We start from the raw sequence: 19,640 nt of genomic DNA on the forward strand, positions 1-19,640 counted from the left end.
AAGATTCTACCTGCACTCTTTAGAATTTTATTCAAGTATGACTTCTGTTTGATATCATCTTTCTTTTGTGTGAATGTGTGTGTGTGTGTGTGTGTGTGTGTGTGTGTGTGTATGTGTGTGTGTGTTGGACACATTTGCATGTGGGTGTGAATGCCCATGTATGCATATGTGGAGGCCAGAGATCAATGTTGAGTGTGTTCCTCAATTGTTCTTCATTTTACTTTTTGAGACACAGTGTTTCACTGAAACTAACTCAGTAATTCTCATGCTTCTCCACACCACCAGTGCTGGATTCTAGGCAGGCACGTTCCACCATGCTCAGATCGTCAAGTGGATGATGGGCATCTGAACTTGGGTCTTCATGCTTATCTAGCAAGCATATTACCCACTGTGCCATCACACCAAACCCTTTCCCTTTATTTCTCCAGAAAAGAATGGGTGCTTTGCACTGCACACTTGAAGGCAGAGAAGCACTGGGAGGACAGTAAAGATAGGAGGAACAGCAGCAGAAAAGAGGGGCCACGCAGAGATGGCAGCCTTCCTCAAGGCGACACGAAGCACTGTCCTCATAAGACCCCGCCCATTCTGCTTCTTAACTGTTCATCCCAATACTCAAGAACTCAAGAAATAGAGAGGCACAGCTAAAAATATGAAATTAGGTAGATGGAAGATGATTGACTGATGACAGAGAAATGCTAGGTAGGTGGATGAGTGATATATGAATGAAAGACAATAGACAGGCAGATAATAGAGAATGTGATAGTTCATTTTGTTTGTCAGTTCTACTAGATCTGCAATCATCTTGACAAGCTTCAGGGCACCATTGTGGGGGATGGTGCTCTTGATTAGATCAGTTGAAGTGAGAGGAACAAACCCTAAATGGGAGCACCACCTCCCAGTGGCTACCTACATGTAGCAAGGCCCAAGGGAAAGGCTTTGCTTTTGTCTGCCTGTCTCCATGTCTGGCAAGTCCATCTGTACTGTTGCTGCAACTGTCACTGCTGCTGCCATCACAACTGCTGTCATTCTTTGCTGGAAATCAAACCCAGCTTCTTAAGCCTGCCATCACAAACTAAAGACTGGTTGCTCTCCCAGCATCATCCAGGCCTTCGGTCTTCAGAGTCTATACCCATATGGACTGAGCAGCCATGATTGAACTACACAGAATGCACAGCATAAGACAACCTAATAAACCACATTGTAGTGTGTATTCTTTCTATCTATTCTCTCTTTACAAAGAACCCCAACACAGATAAGTGCATAAATGATGGATGATAAAACATTTATAAGTAGATGACAGGTAGATAGATGATACATAGTTAAGAGCTGATAAATGACAGGAAGATAGATGCTAGAGTAGGGAAAATGGTAATACTTGAAAAATGTGGATTTGTGAGATATAAGCACAGGAGCCGATTATCTGGCCATCAAAATGGCGTGTTTCTGTTTTTTTCAATTCAAAATTATCCCGAATTATATATATTGAACATATTACAAAGTAAGTCTTTTGTAAAATCTGTGAAAGAAAAAGAAAAAGATGACAGGAAGCATTAAGGGCAAGAAGTAAGAGTGGTAAGCAAAAACCAAGTCTACCATTAAGTGAGCAAAACATTTACTATTCAGACAATGTGCGATCTTCAGTGTGTTCAGGAAATTGAGACAGCAAGTATAATAAGGCCTATGTTATTGTGAGCATATTAATTATATGAAAAGTGCAGGAATGGGCATTAGCACATAAAAAGAAAATTCCATCACAGAGATTATCAAGAAGTTCACAGACATAATTACAGAGGACAATTCCAGTCTTAGCACAATAAAGTTTTCAGATGAGAAGAAAATTAGGATCATAGCATATCATTATCCCCAGATCGCTATATGAACTCGAATTCTTAAGTCTCAAGAAGTTCATAAAGGAAGAAATGCAAACTTCAGAGTAGTCCTCAACTAGAATATGTGCATTAAGAAATTTATATGGCTGGGTTTGTTGTGAACTGGTTTTCTTCTCTCTCTCTCTCTGTCTCTCTCTCTCTGTCTCTCTGTCTCTGTCTCTCTCTGTCTCTGTCTCTCTCTGTCTCTGTCTCTCTCTGTCTCTTCTCTCTCTGTCTCTGTCTCTGTCTCTGTCTCTCTCTGTCTCTGTCTCTCTCTCTGTCTCTCTCTCTCTGTCTCTCTCTCTGTCTCTCTCTCTCTCTGTCTCTCTCTCTGTCTCTCTCTCTCTGTGTCTCTCTCTCTGTCTCTCTCTCTCTGTCTCTGTCTCTCTCTCTGTGTGTGTGTGTGTGTGTTGTTGTTGTTAGTGGTGGTTGCTAATAGATACTTGTTAATATTAATGTATATATTTGTTAGAGGTACATGTGTATACCCTTGGGGAGGCTAGTAATACATGCTGGTGTCTTTTCTCAATCACCTTTCACCTTTGAGACACAGTATCTCACAGAATCTGAATCTCAGTGATTGGTTTGACAGGCCACTGAGCTACAGAGGTTCCTCTGCCTCCAGCTGTCCTCCTGTTCCACCAACACTAACATTACAAGCACATACCACCATGCCCAGCTTTTTATGTGTGTTCTGTAGATCTGAACTCAGGTCCTCATGCTTATATAACAAGCACTTTACACAAACAGCCATCTCCCCTGTAGTGGGCGGTTGTTTGTCCCATACCCTGAAGTACCATCCCTAGTGAGGCAGTAAGTAGCTGCTAGGTACCTGCCCCTGGGGCATCGCCTCTGGGGACCCTTAAGACCTGGGATGTACATATGCCCTCTCTCTACCTCATGGATTTTGGAATGCTGAGACAGACCAGGACAGAGCTCACCAGAGAACAGCTTGGACCTTGCCTCACCCTTCCAGGATCCGGGTACAATCCCTTATTTCTGTCTTGTGAGTTGACCCCCAAATAAATCCCTTTGATCATTAAGCTGATTCCATGGATTGATAGAAATTTAATCGCATGACTCCCCATCCTGTGAATGGTTTTCTCATAGCTCCTCCTCCCAGTACCTTTTAGTTTAATGGAAGCTGACCTAGTTAATTTCACTTATTATCTAGACCACACTTTCACATTTTAGAAGTTATCAATATGATGAGTAAAAGGAACTTGAAACATGTCAAAAAGCCAGATAGCAACCTGAGAAGTCGAGTGCTAAATGCTTGGAAAACGGTTGTGTTCACAAGATATTTTTATTTACTTTTCCATCACAGCACTGTATCGGTGAGCATGCGCTAGTCTGTGCTGATGTAACAAAACCAGGCTATTCTTGCAATCTCACAAACTAAGAAAACCATCAGTATCTGGACAGAACGGGCATCTGGATGAAAGAGAAGAGTCTAGCAAATACCACGCCAACCTGGGCAGAGGACACGAGAGGCAAGAGAGAATTCAGAACAGGCATTTTAATAAAGAATGACTAGGGCCTAGGAGAGTAGCTGTGTGAACACTAACCGGCCCTTAAGTTCCAAGTGGTAAAAGAAACACTTCCAGTTATTAGAAAGTCCTATACTAACCAGTCTAGAAATCCAAATCCTGCAGACTATATGGCCACACCAAGAACCAGTACCAGAAAATGCAAACACAGGGAGCAGAGAAGAGGGCCCACTTACACAAACAATATATATATATATATATATGATTAAAAATCTCCTAAGAGTATGATTATTTTGAGTTAATTGTTGGTGACAGTTATATGATGTGCCTTTCTCAATCTCAATCTCTATTAAATTTCCCGTCATGGGTTAATGCTAGGAGCAGCCTGAATTGATTCAAGTAACTGGAAGTATTCACAAAATTAGTATTACACAACTTAAAAGAAATCGTTTTTTCACATCCTGCAGAGTTCAATACTTCCTTTAAAACATTCTTACAGGGCTGGCAGATGCCTGAAGGTATAAACACTTGCCCTGTGCCCTGTGCCTTGAGTTCTATCCCCACTTTCTCCCCTTGCCCTGTGTCCTGAGTTCCACCTCTCTGTCTCCCCTTGTTCGGTGTCCTGAGTTCTACCCATGATCTCCACCCTGGGAAAGTAAAGAAGCACCTCCTGAACATTGTCCTCTAACCTTCACATGTGCTCGGTGTCACACACATATCCATATTCTCTCTCTCACACACAATCACTCACACACACACACACACACACACACACACACACACACACCCTATATATGAATGGATTCTAATATTGTTTCTTTTTATAGTTCCCACCAGTGCTGGGACTAATATTAAAACCAATTCATATGCCCAATGTAGCAAATATCGAAGGAAAAGAAGGATCCATTTTGTAGAAAATGACAAAAAAGTCAATTTTATTTTTTCCTTCTTTTAGAAACATCATTTCATTTTTAAACTTCCAGTTATTATTTTGTATGGACACTATGTATACATAGACTTAATATGCAATTATTATAACTCAAGATTGATCTCTCCTACATAAGTCGTACTACATAGTTAAACATTGACAAAATTGTCCTCGTGTTTGTGGTAGGGGGGACTGAATCCAAGGTCTTCCACCTCTGTACTGTTGTTCACTGCCCTGATGCTGAATGACAGCCACTTCAGAATGGGCTGGAATGATGTTCTAACTTGAGAGAGGAATAGGAAAGATGACAGAATATTCTGCTAAGACAAAGCCTCTCACCAACAAGGAACTTAGCTGTGAAACAGGAAACACTGACTTTCTAACACCATTGATATCATTCACCACCTGGCTAGGTGTGTCTCAGGGTCTTTACAGATACACAATGCCACGTATTTACTCATGTGTATGCTATGAAAGCAGAAAAGACAATGGAGGAAAGAAGGAGACCTGTGAGGGGCTGGGAAAATGGGAGAAAGTAAAGATTTGCAAGGGTATGAATAAGGACAAAGTACATGATGTAGCTGAGAGAAATTGAGTGAAACAAACATATGTACATGAATGTATGAAATGTGTTTTTTAAAGGAAATCAATGCCCATATAAACAACCACTCATTAAAAAATACCTGGGCACAGGAGCCATGACTTTGCAGTTAAGAGTGTACACTGCTCTCACAGAAGATCAGAGTTTGGATCCCAGCCCCCACACAGGATGGCTTAGAACAGCTCTGGGGGATTTGATTACTTTTTCTTGCCTCCAAGAAAGCTGCACTGATATGCATCACACACACACACACACACACACACACACACACACACACACACACACAATTAAAATATTTTTAAAAAAATCTATTCACCCATGCTGCCACTGGAGCCATGCCGATTTGGGTAGCCTTTGCTGCTACATGGGGCATCTGCATGACCTTCAATAGTAACAGGAGCTTCAGATATCAACACAGACTTTTGCTGCAGTAGAGCTATGGACCCAGACATGGCCCTCACCTGCAGCTCTGGCCCAGACATCACCATAACACTGGATGGCAGTGCAGGTCACTAAGATCTGAATGGCCCCAGCTCATCATGGCCCTCAGACACAAACATGGATTCAGATGGCTGACCTGACCCTGGGCACCCACATGGTCCTTGGTGGGAATAGGCGTCACATACATCAACCCAGACTCTGGACACTATTAGGACCGCAGACCTAGACATGGCCTGTGACAGCATGGGCCCAGATGACACCATAACCCTGGGTGGCAGCACAGCCCACCCAGGTCTGTTTGGCCCTGGTTGCAGCATGGACCCCAGACTCCAACAAGGCCACAGGTTGTAGTCCCTATGTATGGAACCTAGTGGCAACCTGTGTCACACTTCAACATAGACTCCAGCTGCAGCTGTACCATGGATCCAGGCATGACTCTAAGTGGCAGATAAGCCTAGTCGACATCCTGGTTCCAGGGGGAAGCCCTGGGCACAGATCTGGGTGGCTTTGGCAGTAGCATGGTCCCCAGACACCAGGTTTCCTTAGGTGAGCACATGGGCCATGGACTTCAGTACATATCCTGGCTGTGGTAGGACCACAGAACCAGACATGGTCCTTGGCAGCAGCCTGGGTCTGGAGGTGGGAGTGCCAGATCCACTGGAACTGGAGTTACAGACAGTTGTGAGCTGTCAAGTGGGTGCTGGGTATTAAAACCGGGTCCTCCGGAAGAGCATTCAGTACTCTTAACCACTAGCCATGTCTCCAGCCCTGCAAGGTTCCTGTTCTTAAAGCCAGGCTAGCTTAAACAGCTTAACTACATCCTCCCTGAGGTTTCCCTATGTTCACCCAGAAGATAAATACTGGAATTTCTAAGTAATTTCATTTTCTGAAAAAAATCTACCAAATAGTAAACATTGCTTGGGAGTTTTAAGAGCACAATTTCCTGCAGTAAAATGTTTGCCTGGCATTCCCATTCTTTTCAAGGAAACTACTGTCATGGTTTAACTACAACAAAGTATGACAAGCCATCCTCAAGCTCACCTATGTGTGACTTCCAAACTATTTTAGTGGCGACAGTCCTGTATGTAGCCAGATGTGTTCACAGAGGCCCTTCCAGAATTCCAGGTTAGGACACAGCAAGCACCATGCAATGCTTGGCAGTATCAGGAAGATAACTTTTCTCTCTTCTCTGCATACATGATGACATCCAACCTAACTTCTGTCATTTATCAGAATCACCATTTATTAGACTCCATTGATTGATACCTCAGTAAGAGCTAGCTTCAAAGACTCACTGCTATTCTAGTGACAAAGCAAATAGCTTAGAGTCTTAAAATTTATTTCAAAATGAAACAAATGCTGATGCCTGTATTTGCTCTGCTTCCCACAGGGAATACAAGAGTACATGGTAATGGCTCACAATGTCTCTCTGTGCACCTCTGTTCACCCACGCTTTAACATGGGAAAAAATAATGGATGCTTCAATATAAATGATCTGACTCTTTTTCAGTGGGATTTACAAAATAGAAATGAATATCCACCATCCTCAGAGACGCTGCTAACCAGAGTGATCATTCAGTTGGCACATGCCTGCTTCTTTCTGGTTAGAGAAGTTGAGAGGCTTCTAATATGATTTGATTATGCTGTTCCTCCAGAGATGGCTCACTGTCGTTACCTTAAAACTTTTATTATTCCCAAACACACAATGCTGGCTACAAAATACTGTATTTTATTTTTAAGTACATAAACATCACAGCAGTTTGCTTCTCAACACAGAACCAGTTGATGCTGCCTCCCAAATACATTCAAGAAACTAGTTGAGTTGCTGGGTTTCAAAATCAAACTTGTAAATAACACAAACTTTCTAGAGACAGGTACTGGACAGGATAGCTGTCCTCATGTGGGAATTCAGATGCAAGGCAGCAACTGGAGGTGAGCCTTGGAACTGGGGGCCCTTTTTAAACTCAGGCAAGAAACTCGCTGTAATGAGAATGTAACACACAGCATTAATTTACACAAAGATGTCTTCTGGAGCACCTAGTTAGTCATCTAATCCATTTAGAAACTTATTAATGGACCTGACAACTTTCCTTAAGGATCACATCAAGGTATTTAAAATAACTGTTAAAATCACTTCAGCATTTGTATAAAATTCATTTATCTGCACCTCAGCTCTGAGTGTGGTTAGAAAGTCTATCTGGGGAAACACTTTATTAGTGCTGTTTTGATACCGTCAGTTACCAGGTGCTCTCCATCAGCTCCATACCTGCAGAGTTACTATGTGAAAACTCATAAAGGAAGCTGGTTCCCTAGCATTCTGAAAAGGAAGATGACCACAGAGAAAGCCCTGGGCTTGTACTGGATGTGGGAAGTTCACAATTCAACTCCACTCACAAATCCCTCAGCATTAAAATATAAAGAAAAGGTGTTGGAATGCAGCTCACTCTTGCACATCTAGTATTGCCTAAGACCATGCAAGGGTTTAAACCTCTGAACTAACAACAACAGCAAGGCTAATAGGAACACATAACATCTACCCATCTAATCTATGAAAAGAAACAAGTGAATATCACAGTTATAATTTGCATGTTCTATGAAATGTTATTTCAATGTAAGCATTTAATATGGTCTTACACAGAGACATTTTTCTCAAAATGAACATGGAAACGTGTATCCCATGTTTTTATTATTATGAAAAACATGATTTTATTAGTGAAAAATTAATAATGATCTTAGATAATCTTATGTATGCTGAAAAATCTTAATTGCAGTAAATTTTACTTTCATTCAGAGCAATTTCCTAAGAAAATTCTTTGGAATTCTGGGTGGTTCTTCAAGCTAAGAAAAAAACATACAACATGAAGACATGAAGACACATCCTAACTCATGATCTAAAGAGAACACTCTTGCTCTTTCCCAAGAATTTTCTTGTCAGGTCAAACTGCATCAATGTTTTATATCTAAAGAATCAAAAAGTGAGACATTGGGCTCAGACACAATTTTTATTTAAAATATTTAAGAAATTTTATATGCCTCTTATTAATAAGAAATAACAAATTCAAAGTCTCCCCCAAATTCTGTAAGAATTGGCAAATGGAATGTTGAAAAGTTTCTAAGGTAGAAAAATCATGTATAAAGTCCTAAGATATTTTATTAAACATACTAAAAACTATCAATTACCAGGGATCTAGCCATGTTCATTTTTTTCCAGAGACAGGATAACCAGGCTATGGAAATCCGATGGATTTTTATGCTGCTTTTAAGACAAAGTTTCGAGTATCTTTAGATTTTGTCAGAAAAGTAACTCAATTTCTATGTGTGCCACAGTGGAATTTTATGATATATTTAATTATGAATGTTTTGTAGGGTAGACTTTATTCAAAAACACTGCAGGAAGTAGAAAGACTACCATACCTCTGCATACTAATGGCACTCACCATTAGATTTCTGATACTCAAGAGATGGCTAGATCCCTGGTAATTGATAGTTTTTAGTATGCTTAATAAAATATCTTAGGACTTTATACATGATTTTTCTAACTCATAGTAGGATAGCCAAAAGAATCCTGTACATTAAAACAACCTTTGGAGGCATCACAATCCCCGACCTCAAGCTCTACTATAGAGCTACAGTAATAAAAACAGCTTGGTACTGGCATAAAAACCGACATGTGGACCAATGGAGTCAAATTGAAGACCCTGACATTAATCCGCACACCTATGAACATACAATTTTTGACAAAGAGGCCAAAATAGTACAATGGAAAAAAGAAAGCATCTTCAACAAATGGTGCTGGCATAACTGGATGTCAAATAGATCCATATCTGTCACCGTGCACAAAGCTTAAGTCCAAGTGGATCAAAGACCTCAACATAAATCCAGTTACTCTGAACCTAATAGAAGAGAAAGTAGAAAGTACTCTTGAATGCATTGGCACCAGAGATCACTTTCTAAATATAACACCAGTAGCACAGATACTAAGTGAAACAATGAATCAATGGGACCTGTTGAAACTGAGAAGCTTTTGTAGAGCAAAGGACACAGTCAACAAGAGAAAGAGACAGCCTACAGAATGGGAAAAGGTCTTCATCAACCCCACATCTGACAGAGGGCTGATATCCAGAATATATAAAGAACTCAAGAAATTAGACATCAAAATGCCCAACAGTTCAATTAAGAAATGGGCTATAGAACTAAACACAGAATTCTTAACAGAAGAAATTCAAACGGCTGAAAGACATTTAAGGAATTGCTCAACTTCCCTAATTATCAGGAAATGCAAATCAAAAGGACTCTGAGATACCACCTTACACCTTTCAGAATGGCTAAGATCGAAAACACAGAAAACAGCTTATGCTGGAGAGGATATGGAGCAAGGGGAACTCTTCTCCACTGCTGGTGGGAATTCAAGCTTGTACAGCCACTTTGGAAATCAATATGGTGCTTCCTTAGAAAATTGGGAATCCATCTCCCAGCTGTAGCACTCTTGGGCATATACCCAAGGAATGTTCAATCTTACCACAAGGGCATTTGCTCAGCTATGTTCATATCAGCATTGTTTGTAATAGCCACAACCTGGAAACAACCTAGATGCCCTTCAACTGAAGAATGGATAAAGAAAATATGGTATATATACACAATGGAATACTACTCAGCAGAGAAAAACAATGACATCATGAGGTTTGCAAGCAAATGGATGGATCTAGAAAAAATCATCCTGAGTGAGGTAAACCAGACTCAGAAAAACAAACATGTTTTCTTTTATCCATTGTACAGTTTTGGCTTCTTTGTCAAAAATCATATGTTCATAGGTGTGCAGGTTAATGTCAGGGTCTTCAATTTGATTCCATTGGTCCACATGTCGGTTTTTATGCCAGTACCAAGCTGTTTTTATTACTGTAGCTCTATAGTAGAGCTTGAGGTCGGTGATTGTGATGCCTCCAGAGGTTGTTTTAATGTACAGGATTCTTTTGGCTATCTGGGGTTTTTTATTTTTCCCTATGAAATAGAGTATTATTCTTTCCAGTTCTGTGAAGAATTGTGTTGGTAATTTGAATCTGCAGATTGCTTTTGGTAAGATTGCCATTTTTACTATGTTTATCCTACCTATCCATGAGCATGGTAGATCTTTCCATTTTCTGACATCTTCTTCAATTTCTTTTTTCAGGGACTTAAAGTTCTTGTCATATAGGTCCTTTACATGTTGAGTTATCATTTGTGGCTATTGTAAATGGTGATTGTCTTTTGTTTTTCAATAGAAAAACAGGCTTCCAATTACATCTGCTTAGTTGGGTCTTATCTTTCCTAAAAACTCACAGCCAAATTAGTGGTCAAATACAGTAAGTGCATACTCTCCAGGCACAGATTTGAGGTCTTTTCTCTCACACATTCTTACAAAAATATCCCTCTATGAGTTTCTTGAGGATTTTTAATCTTAGCTATCATGATGCTCAATTTAGAGTCATGCAAACCTCACATGTGCACAGTTTGAAGAGTTTTCACAGGTGAACAGGTTTATTCAGACAGCACCAAGTCAGGACAGGTCACTCAGTTCCTTATCCCTCTCAAGAGAAATCTGGAATAGAGCTCAGAAGTTGGCTTTGCTTTGGAATTGAATGTCATATGAACACAACTGTGCCATAGCTCTTGTGACTTAATATTATGCTTGTGACACTAACCTACTAGAGTCTGTAATTGCAGCTTTCTTATTCATTCCCTAGCCATTTAGTACCTTTGTTATTGCTGTTTACATGGTTTCCAAGAATTCTGAAATATGTTGCCAAAAAAACTGTTAAGAATAGGCAGAATTCTTGGCTATGTTACCAAAAGCAACAAGATAAATTGTACTTCATGAAAAGTTCTTAAACATTTTGTCTGACAAAATCTCTATTCTGGAACTAAAAAGTCAACAGAACAAGAAGAGATTATTCACAAAAATCATCTATTTTATAAATGATTTATATAGATAATATAAAAATAACACTTAGTATTCAACAATAGCAGCAAACGAATCCCTGGCTCAAAAACAGGCAAAGGACAGGAGCAGAACTTTATAGCGAAACACATGCAAAGTATTGAACATCACCAGAGCATTCAGCAAGTGCAAGTCCAGTGCAGATCCAGTGGGGTTGTCTCATGTGCATCTGGATAGCTATTATGAAAACAAGGAAAGCATGCAGTGGGAGAGATGGGGAGATGTAGTCCAGTGTTCTGTTTGTGGGACTGGACAGTGGTAAATGAATGATCCTCAAAAGATTACAGAGGGAACTACATTCAATCCAGCCACTCTCTCTACTTGTTGTTATATACCAAGAAGATTGAAATGAGTCTGGAAGAGATCTTTGTATACTGATTTTCAGTGTAAATTTATTCATAATAGCTAAAATGTTGAAAAGTCATTAGCTCATTGTCAAATGACCAGATTACAAATCCAAAGGAAGACAATTATGAATGTGTTCTAAAAAGGACATGATAGAAAAAGAAACAAGCTAATACACCACACACTCATACATCTGCCCAAGGACACTAATAAATGAGTCACTTAGAGTGACCACAGTCATCAAAACAGAGAATATAATGGTGGTCACCAGGAGCTAGAGAACAGTTTACTGAATAGTAAGCCTCTTCTAAAAAAAAAAAAAGGGTTGTGGCTGGCTGATGGTGATGGTCACATGACAGTGTGACTGTTCTTCATACCACTGAGCTGTGGAATTTAAAATGACAGAAAGACGTTTTTTGTTGTTGTTGTTTTGTGTATTTTACCACATTATAAAAATTAGAAAATGTGGGCCATAGATAACCAAATATATCCATTCCGTAACACTAATCATTTTTTAAAATGTATAAATTAAAATTCTAATAAGTGGTTAAATGTACAGTTAAGCCAGAGTCCAAATAATGAGAACTTATCATTATTTGATATTTATAGTAAACAGCATTATGTGGCTGATTTATTCTGCTTATCTTTCTAAATATTTATTTGTATTTATTTCATTAAGCTTACAGCTGATGCATTTTATCGCAAGATATGTATAATCAGCAGAGGTTAGAGAGTTCAGCTGTTGGCCCTTCTGGGTGCTGAGTACAGTCTTTGGCACAGTTACTCATCTTTAAAGTGAGTGTAAGAATAATTTCTAAGCTTTGAGGTTAAAGCTAAAAGGCCACCTATACTCTCTAATGAAATGCAAAGTGAGCAGCTGTCTGAAGCAATGATGTTATTCATGCATTCAACGCTGCAGTCCATGAAGATGGGGTCTCAATTCTCTTGTCATCTCTGATATCCTAACTCTGCAGAATCATAGGAATCATTCACTTTCATGGCTGGTCACATTATGATGAAGAGAACAAAATAGAATGGTTGTCTATGCAAGTGTGATGCAAAATTTGATCAAATTGTAAATGTGTTAAAACAATGGGATTTAAAATGCATTAAATTTCATATTCTTTCTGATATTTTCACTTCCCTTACAGCTGGTTTCATGCAACTAGTGCAAGATATAATGTACAGATGATGATTGACATTATACACATATACACCCACATTCCCATTCCATACTGATCAAGGACAATTCCTAATCCTTAGAATCTATAACTGTTACCTTAGTTCAGATAGGATTAAATTCTACATGCTACAAAATTTACAGTGAATACTATTTTGTAGCTAAGACAATCCACAAAAACACACTTTCTCTTTATTTCTCATACACACACTGAACAAAGAAATATCTGACCCCACATTCTGAGAAGCCCCTACAACTCAAAACAGAGTACCCTATATTGCCTTATGATGACATCTCTCCTGAGCACAGATAGGTCCAATGGGTACCAGACACACCAAGATCAGTTCTTTTCCTGTCTGGGATATGTAACTACATGAACTACATTGCAAAGCTATCTTTTAAAAGACCTGTTAAGGAATGCTAAGTGATTGGTTATTATGTTTTCAAGGATGAATATGAAAGAACTGGCCCTTTGCATGTCAAATGCAGCAAAACATTGGATGTGTGGTTGGGCAACAATATAAGTAAAGTGGTGAAGACATTGAACACCCTTCCTCCACTCTAGAACAATGTTAGATAACCTTACATTTGTAAGAGAGGAATATGACACTATTTTATAATATATTACCAATCTAGGCAAATACTAGAAGTGGTACCAAATTATGTAAATATGACAAAAATTACATTCAAAATTAGAAAAGGGCTTTGCAAAGGAATTTGATCCATGTATGTCGATGGGGCCTTTACCTCATTAAAATTTTCTTTCATTTTAAGGACAGAATGAGCCCCGAATGGGAGAGTCACCAGACTGAGCTATTGTGACAAAATGTTATAGGCAGTGGTTACTAAAGCAGCTAGCACCCATTTCTGATAATTCTAAGGTTGAAAGTTCAAGATCAAGTAGCTAGAAAGTCATTGACAGCCTCATACCCTCCTGAAGGATAGCCACTTTCTTACTGTGACCTCTCAGTGTGGGGAAAGACAGGCCTCTGGTCTCTTCTTCTACATCTTTTAGTCACTAATGTTGCAACAGGGACTCCATCCTCATATCCCATCTAACTCTGCTTTTCAGACTGCAGCTCCAGGTTCCATCACCTTAGAAGTTAATCATGACTTTGAAGAGAACTCAGTGTTCAATCTACCACAAGGAGCTATCACTAATTTTATCAGGCCTTAAAAGATATGAATAAATACATTTTTAATGTACTAAAAAATTTAAAGGCTCTCCAGTGTGTTATCTACTTGTTTAAAATATAAATTAGACTCGTAAATTTTGCACATGTACTCTCCATAATCTTTTTAAGTGCTATTTAAGTGTTCACTTGATTTTCATTCAACTAGAAACCTTTATTTTATTCAAACTTTCACTTTAGGATGCTTATCAGAAAAGCAAGTGCAATCTACCTTTAATTTGAAGGATTTTAAACACTCAGACTTGAACATACCTTTCTAATGTTAGTTTCTCAACCTGTGATGTCAATGTGACTCACCCTTCACAAAGTTTAAATTACCTTCCAGAGATCTTCTTCTTAAAATTACCACATAATATCTATAAAAACTATGGTCCTGTAATAGTTATATGGAGCTGAAACATCTGTAAGGCATAATAAAGGTGGCATCTGCTCAGGGCTGGTGAGCAGCTCAGTGTACAACAGCAGCCGCTGTTCAGTAGCAAAGACCTGAGTTGGAATCCTCAGAAACCAGGTTAAAAAGATGGAGATAGTCACCCCAGTGCCATGGCAAGGGTCAGACCTAAAACTAAGTTCAGTGAGAAACCATATCTTAAAGGTATGAAGCAGAGAGTGATGGAGCAGGACCCCGATGTCCTCCAGTGCTGCACAAGCACGGCATCCATGCACACTCACATTCACACACACACACAGTTCATCTGTGTGAAAAGTTAACTTTGTACAAGACTCCTGTCATCATAAGATACTTTGCACTTTAACAATTAAGATTTTACTACTGGCCTAAGGTTATATATGTTTCCGACTTGTAACTATGACATCTATGCCAAAACACATCTGTAGGCCAGTTATCACTACTGTTTCCTTTCTATATGCCTCTGTTAAACCTAGGCATATTGAGAAACACATTGTTTACAATGTGCAAAACATGAGGTTTAGAACTCTGGCTATATTAATGAAAGATGGAAAAAAAAGTCTAATTCTAGGAGCACAATTGACCCCCAAACAAAAGAGACATCATAGCAATACCGTGTGTTTAATAAGACAGAGCAATTTTAGTTGCATTTTAAAACAATGTACCTTGGATGCACAACAATGCACAGCATAGCTTTAATTTCTCAAGATTTCCAGATTCTTGGCAGGGAAGATGGTTCAGTGGTAAATGTGTTTGCTGCAAAAACTGATTACCTAAATTCAGTCCCTGGAACCCACATGGTATGATGAAAAACTGACTCCTGCGAGGAGTTATCCTCTGGCCTCTCAATGTGTGCCTTGCACATGTACTCTTACACAAACTTATGAATATATAAAATAAATTAATAAATATACAAACAAAATGAGACCTTTTCCCAAAGCTGTCCCCACATTTGGAATAATAATATTAGTGTCCCAATAGGTTTGTCTAATTTTTATTTGGTAATTCCATTCATTCCATTTTATTTGGTAATTACATAAGAACTCAACTACAATAAGTTTATACAGCTGGAGACTCCAAGAAGATAAAGGAGGACATATACTTGGGCAGCTGCATACATTTTACAATGAGGTGCAAGCTTTTAATTAAATTTCAAATAAAATAAAATCTTAGCATAAGTGTCTGTTATTACTATAAATGGAAACAGTTTTGTTGTGTGGCAGTCATTTTTCATTATTGAACATTTGAGGCACCTGCTAAATAGCAAATCACAGCAGGGGGAGTAATTGTTTTGAAAATACCATTGAAAATTAAAAGGAAAATTTGAAACTAGTGGCTCATAGTTTTTAATAGAAAACTGACATCCTACTGAACCTGAGCTTTGATTACAAGTGGGTTAAAATACCAGTGTCTGTAAAGATCTGAGGAAAAGTCTACAACCACAGAAATGTGATGTTATCAATCACAGTGTTAAGGGATATAGTACAGCACTATTGATTTGCAATAAGGGAACTCAAGAAATGCCATCAAGGTGAACTCCAGCACTCAGCAGTCAGCCTTTGCTGGAGCTGGTAGTCTGAGTTACATAAGTGTTACACACAATTTTCAGCCAACCCACACCTCAGTCCCACATCAGCTACATTAGATTTACTGACTGTATAGGAATCAGTCTGTAATAGTACTATCACCATATCAGCATCTCGTGTGATTTAGACATCCAACCAACTCATTCTTTCAAATAATCCTCAGGGAGATTTTACTGTGGTTGATGGAACTGTCTTTCCTATTTTGACTTCTCTAAAATCCCTTATCCTCAGCCTGTAATAGGGATGGTAAACCCAAAGCTGCTATCTTGGGGTACTCAGCAATCTGACTGTGAACAAGATGTGCAGTGGATGAGACAAAAATGCCAGGTGCATCACTACTGAATGCTTCAAAGGCCCATCAGCACTCCTAGTGTGTGGCTTGGGTGTCTTTCTCCTGAAACACAACTTCCAACACTTCATTTACTTCCATCTGAAATAGTACATTAGCTTGAGATGTTTGCCCATCCTGAGGTCGATTGTATAAGCTCCACAAATTCCATGTTTAAGTTAATTTCCGAGGATCATCTAGGAATATGTATAAAGCAATCATGGTAACTCCTAGATGTGCTGTACTATGTCCCTCAATGGATTGAAGTGACCCATATTGACATACAGCGTAGTAGGACTTGAATTACCCAGCACAGGCCAAAGGGAGCTTTTAGAAAACCAGGAGGCATGCACCTCTCACATGGTGAACTCGAACTGAGTGGACACATCAAAGGCAGCTTCATAGACAAACTAGCAAATAACTTTGGCTTACCAAAGAGAGACCACCCCCACTCAGATCTCCAGACAGCAAGGAGGGAATGTCGAGAACAGTGATAGCTCCACGTGTAAACTCCAGTACCTCATGGCTTTCCACTGGGTTCCATGCTCCAGAATTTGAAGACTCAAATGTCCAAGAATCTTGCCTTCCTCATGCCAAATCACAACCCCTCCCCCAGGCAAATGTAGGCACAGCCTCTAAAAACACGAGATGGAAACAAAACTGAACGGTGTATGTGTTTGGGGGAGGGGCAAGAGCATTTCATATTAGAAAACATGATTGTGGAAGCTGCAGGTATTCTCCGACCTCAATTCACACACACCCGTAAACGTCGAAGATTCAAGAAGCTAATGTGTGCCCAAGGAATATGCATTCTTCTAATTGGGTCACCTGGGTATAAGACACCTGGTGGCCAACAAAACTGGAAATCTGGAGGGCACTGGCTCACCTGTGGGTTTCCAATGCCACCCTACATATCAATGTAAACCTCCTGGAGGGATGTTTCTAGAACTCAGTAATGTATCTCCTCACTCTGCCCTCAAAGCCTATGCATTTTAAGAAGATTTATTATTATTATTATTATTTTCATTACTATTATCATCATCACTGTTATAGAAAGAAACGCAGTCAGGAAGCCGGGTGCTTCTGTATCCCACCAACTTCTCCAGGATTCGAGGAGGGCACACCCGGAACACACCTAACAGGCGATAGCAAACAGGGCATGCTTAGAGGCAGCTCCACTGGGCTGATCCCTCATTGTCATGGTAGCGCTTAAGGACCTCTCCACTGAGCTTTCTGGAAGTCAGTGGGAGTCCCAGCATGAGGGGACTCAGACTGCAGGGAGGTGGCTAGTGCAGGGGTGGCGGGGATTTGAGTGCGCCCAGTGCCAACCTGAGCCCTACCGCCCCTTCCCGCGCTCAACTCACCAGCTCTGGGCTGCTTCCTCGGAGTCTCCTCCGGGAGCTTCTCCTGCTTTCCTCCCGCCGCGTTCTTCATCCTCCTGCAGCTCACGGTGCGGCGTCCAGGGCCCGGCATTCGGGGACAGAGGCGGCCACCGGGGCACTTGGGTGCCCCAGAAGGCGCACAGCTGCACCACCGAGTCACGCTGAGGTCGGGGATGGCTGGGAGCCGCGGCCACGAAGAGCCAGGTGCGGGGCGCCCCAGGGGGAGGCAGCCTGTGCCTTTACTGAGCTCTCAGCCCGGCGCGTCCCGAGTCCGCACCGCTCCAGGTGCAGCACCGACTGGAGGTGCGAGCCCGTGGCGGAGCTCCTGGAGCACTGTGAAGAGCGGTCAGATGCCCAGACGCCAGCCAAGCGGGGACTAACGCGCGCCAAGCCAACGGGTATTAAGTGTGACCCACAGGCGCCAAGCAGGGAAATGCATCAGGCACTAGAGAAGACACTCCAGGGAGCAGCTTCTAAGTACTCTTTTGTGCCCAGGTCCTTAGCGCTCCGTATTTGGGTGCAGCATCTTACACCCCAACCCGCTCAGCTTTAACCATACTCCCAGCAGCCTTGCACATCACAGACAGAGACACTGGGTGAGGCCACTGCCAGGACAAGCAAGCCTCACAGCCACAGGACCTCCTGCTTTGCTTCGCTTTCCTGATCTCTGCTCGCCTCTCTATCCGTGCCGGTTCTAGGGCTTACAAGTGTGCTTTTCCGGTTAACTGTTTTCTGGACTCTCCTGGCATCTTATTGAAGTTCAAGTGCAGATACCACAGCTAAGGAGGGGAGGGGCCATCTGAGCTTCTGCGGCTTTAACCGCTTGGCAGAACCTCTGATCCAAGAATCACGTTTTGAATTGTAAAACACAAAGAAGCAAACAAAACATAAATGATAAATATTATTAAATACATATAGACATACATACATACATACATACATACATACATACATACATACATACATACATGAATAAATAAGAAAGAAGTTAATTAGTATCAACACTTGAGAAAAGGGCAGTCCAAAAGCTGTCCCGCTGTGCCTGCATTACCCCACCAACTTCTCCAGGGTTCTCAGAAGGGAGCAGGTCTCCTTGTTGTCTAATACCAGCTGAGACAGTTATAATCTATATTTAACCATAGCCAGCTGTTTTTCATGAGGTTCAGGATGGTGGGCGGAGAGAGAGATAATCAGAACTATGAACCCCCTGCCATGGGATAATATGCATATGTGCTAGACTTTCAATACTGTTAGCAATCTCGCTTGGTGCAACCCTGAAGAAAACTAAGGCAGATCAACGGGTGGAAATATCGGGGACACCATACATGTGCTGTCAGGAGAAGCTCATTTTAACAACAACCTTCCCACAGCCATTTGGAAAGAAAAAGTGTAGAGGTTGGACAAATTGCCCATTGGTTAACAGAGCCTGCTGCTTTTGTCGAAGACCCAAATTCAAATCCTGGCACCCGCAACAAATTCACCTGAAAACACAGCTCCTGGGCATTAGATGCCCTCTTATGACATCTACACACACACACACACACACACACACACACACACACACACACACACGCACACACACTGAAAGAAATTTTTTAAAGAAAATGTAAATAATAACCTCTAAATTGCAATCTGTTATTCCTCCAAACAGCTGTGGGTTGTCAAAGATATCCATTGTTGTTCCATTGTTGTATTAAGCACTCATATCACTTATCAAAAACTAAAAAAAGAAAAGAACCAAGAGCAAGTTCCAAGAAGAAAAAACAATAAAGAAACATAGTCCAGGCACCAAAGATACACTGTGGCGTGACTTAGCCCGACTGCTGTGATTAGCATGCCCATACTCCGCAGCCCACACTTTGTTCGGGATTGACTGTAATGCATATGCGATTCAATTTAGCAAGTGCTCACTAAA

General features: G+C 40.6%; 1 protein-coding gene across 1 annotated transcript in view; it reads right to left on the minus strand.

Moving 5' to 3' along the window:
- Znf385d (zinc finger protein 385D) overlaps positions 1-18,181 on the minus strand; it is a 924,801-nt gene extending 906,620 nt beyond the window's left edge. The window contains exon 1 of the mRNA XM_036199939.1: positions 17,708-18,181. Coding sequence (XP_036055832.1) covers positions 17,708-17,816 — 109 coding nt within the window. The 5' untranslated portion in view covers positions 17,817-18,181. The remainder of the gene's footprint in view (positions 1-17,707) is intronic.
- Positions 18,182-19,640: the final 1,459 nt, after the last annotated feature.

Source organism: Onychomys torridus, chromosome 9 (assembly GCF_903995425.1).
Source record: "Onychomys torridus chromosome 9, mOncTor1.1, whole genome shotgun sequence".
NCBI lineage: Eukaryota > Metazoa > Chordata > Mammalia > Rodentia > Cricetidae > Onychomys > Onychomys torridus.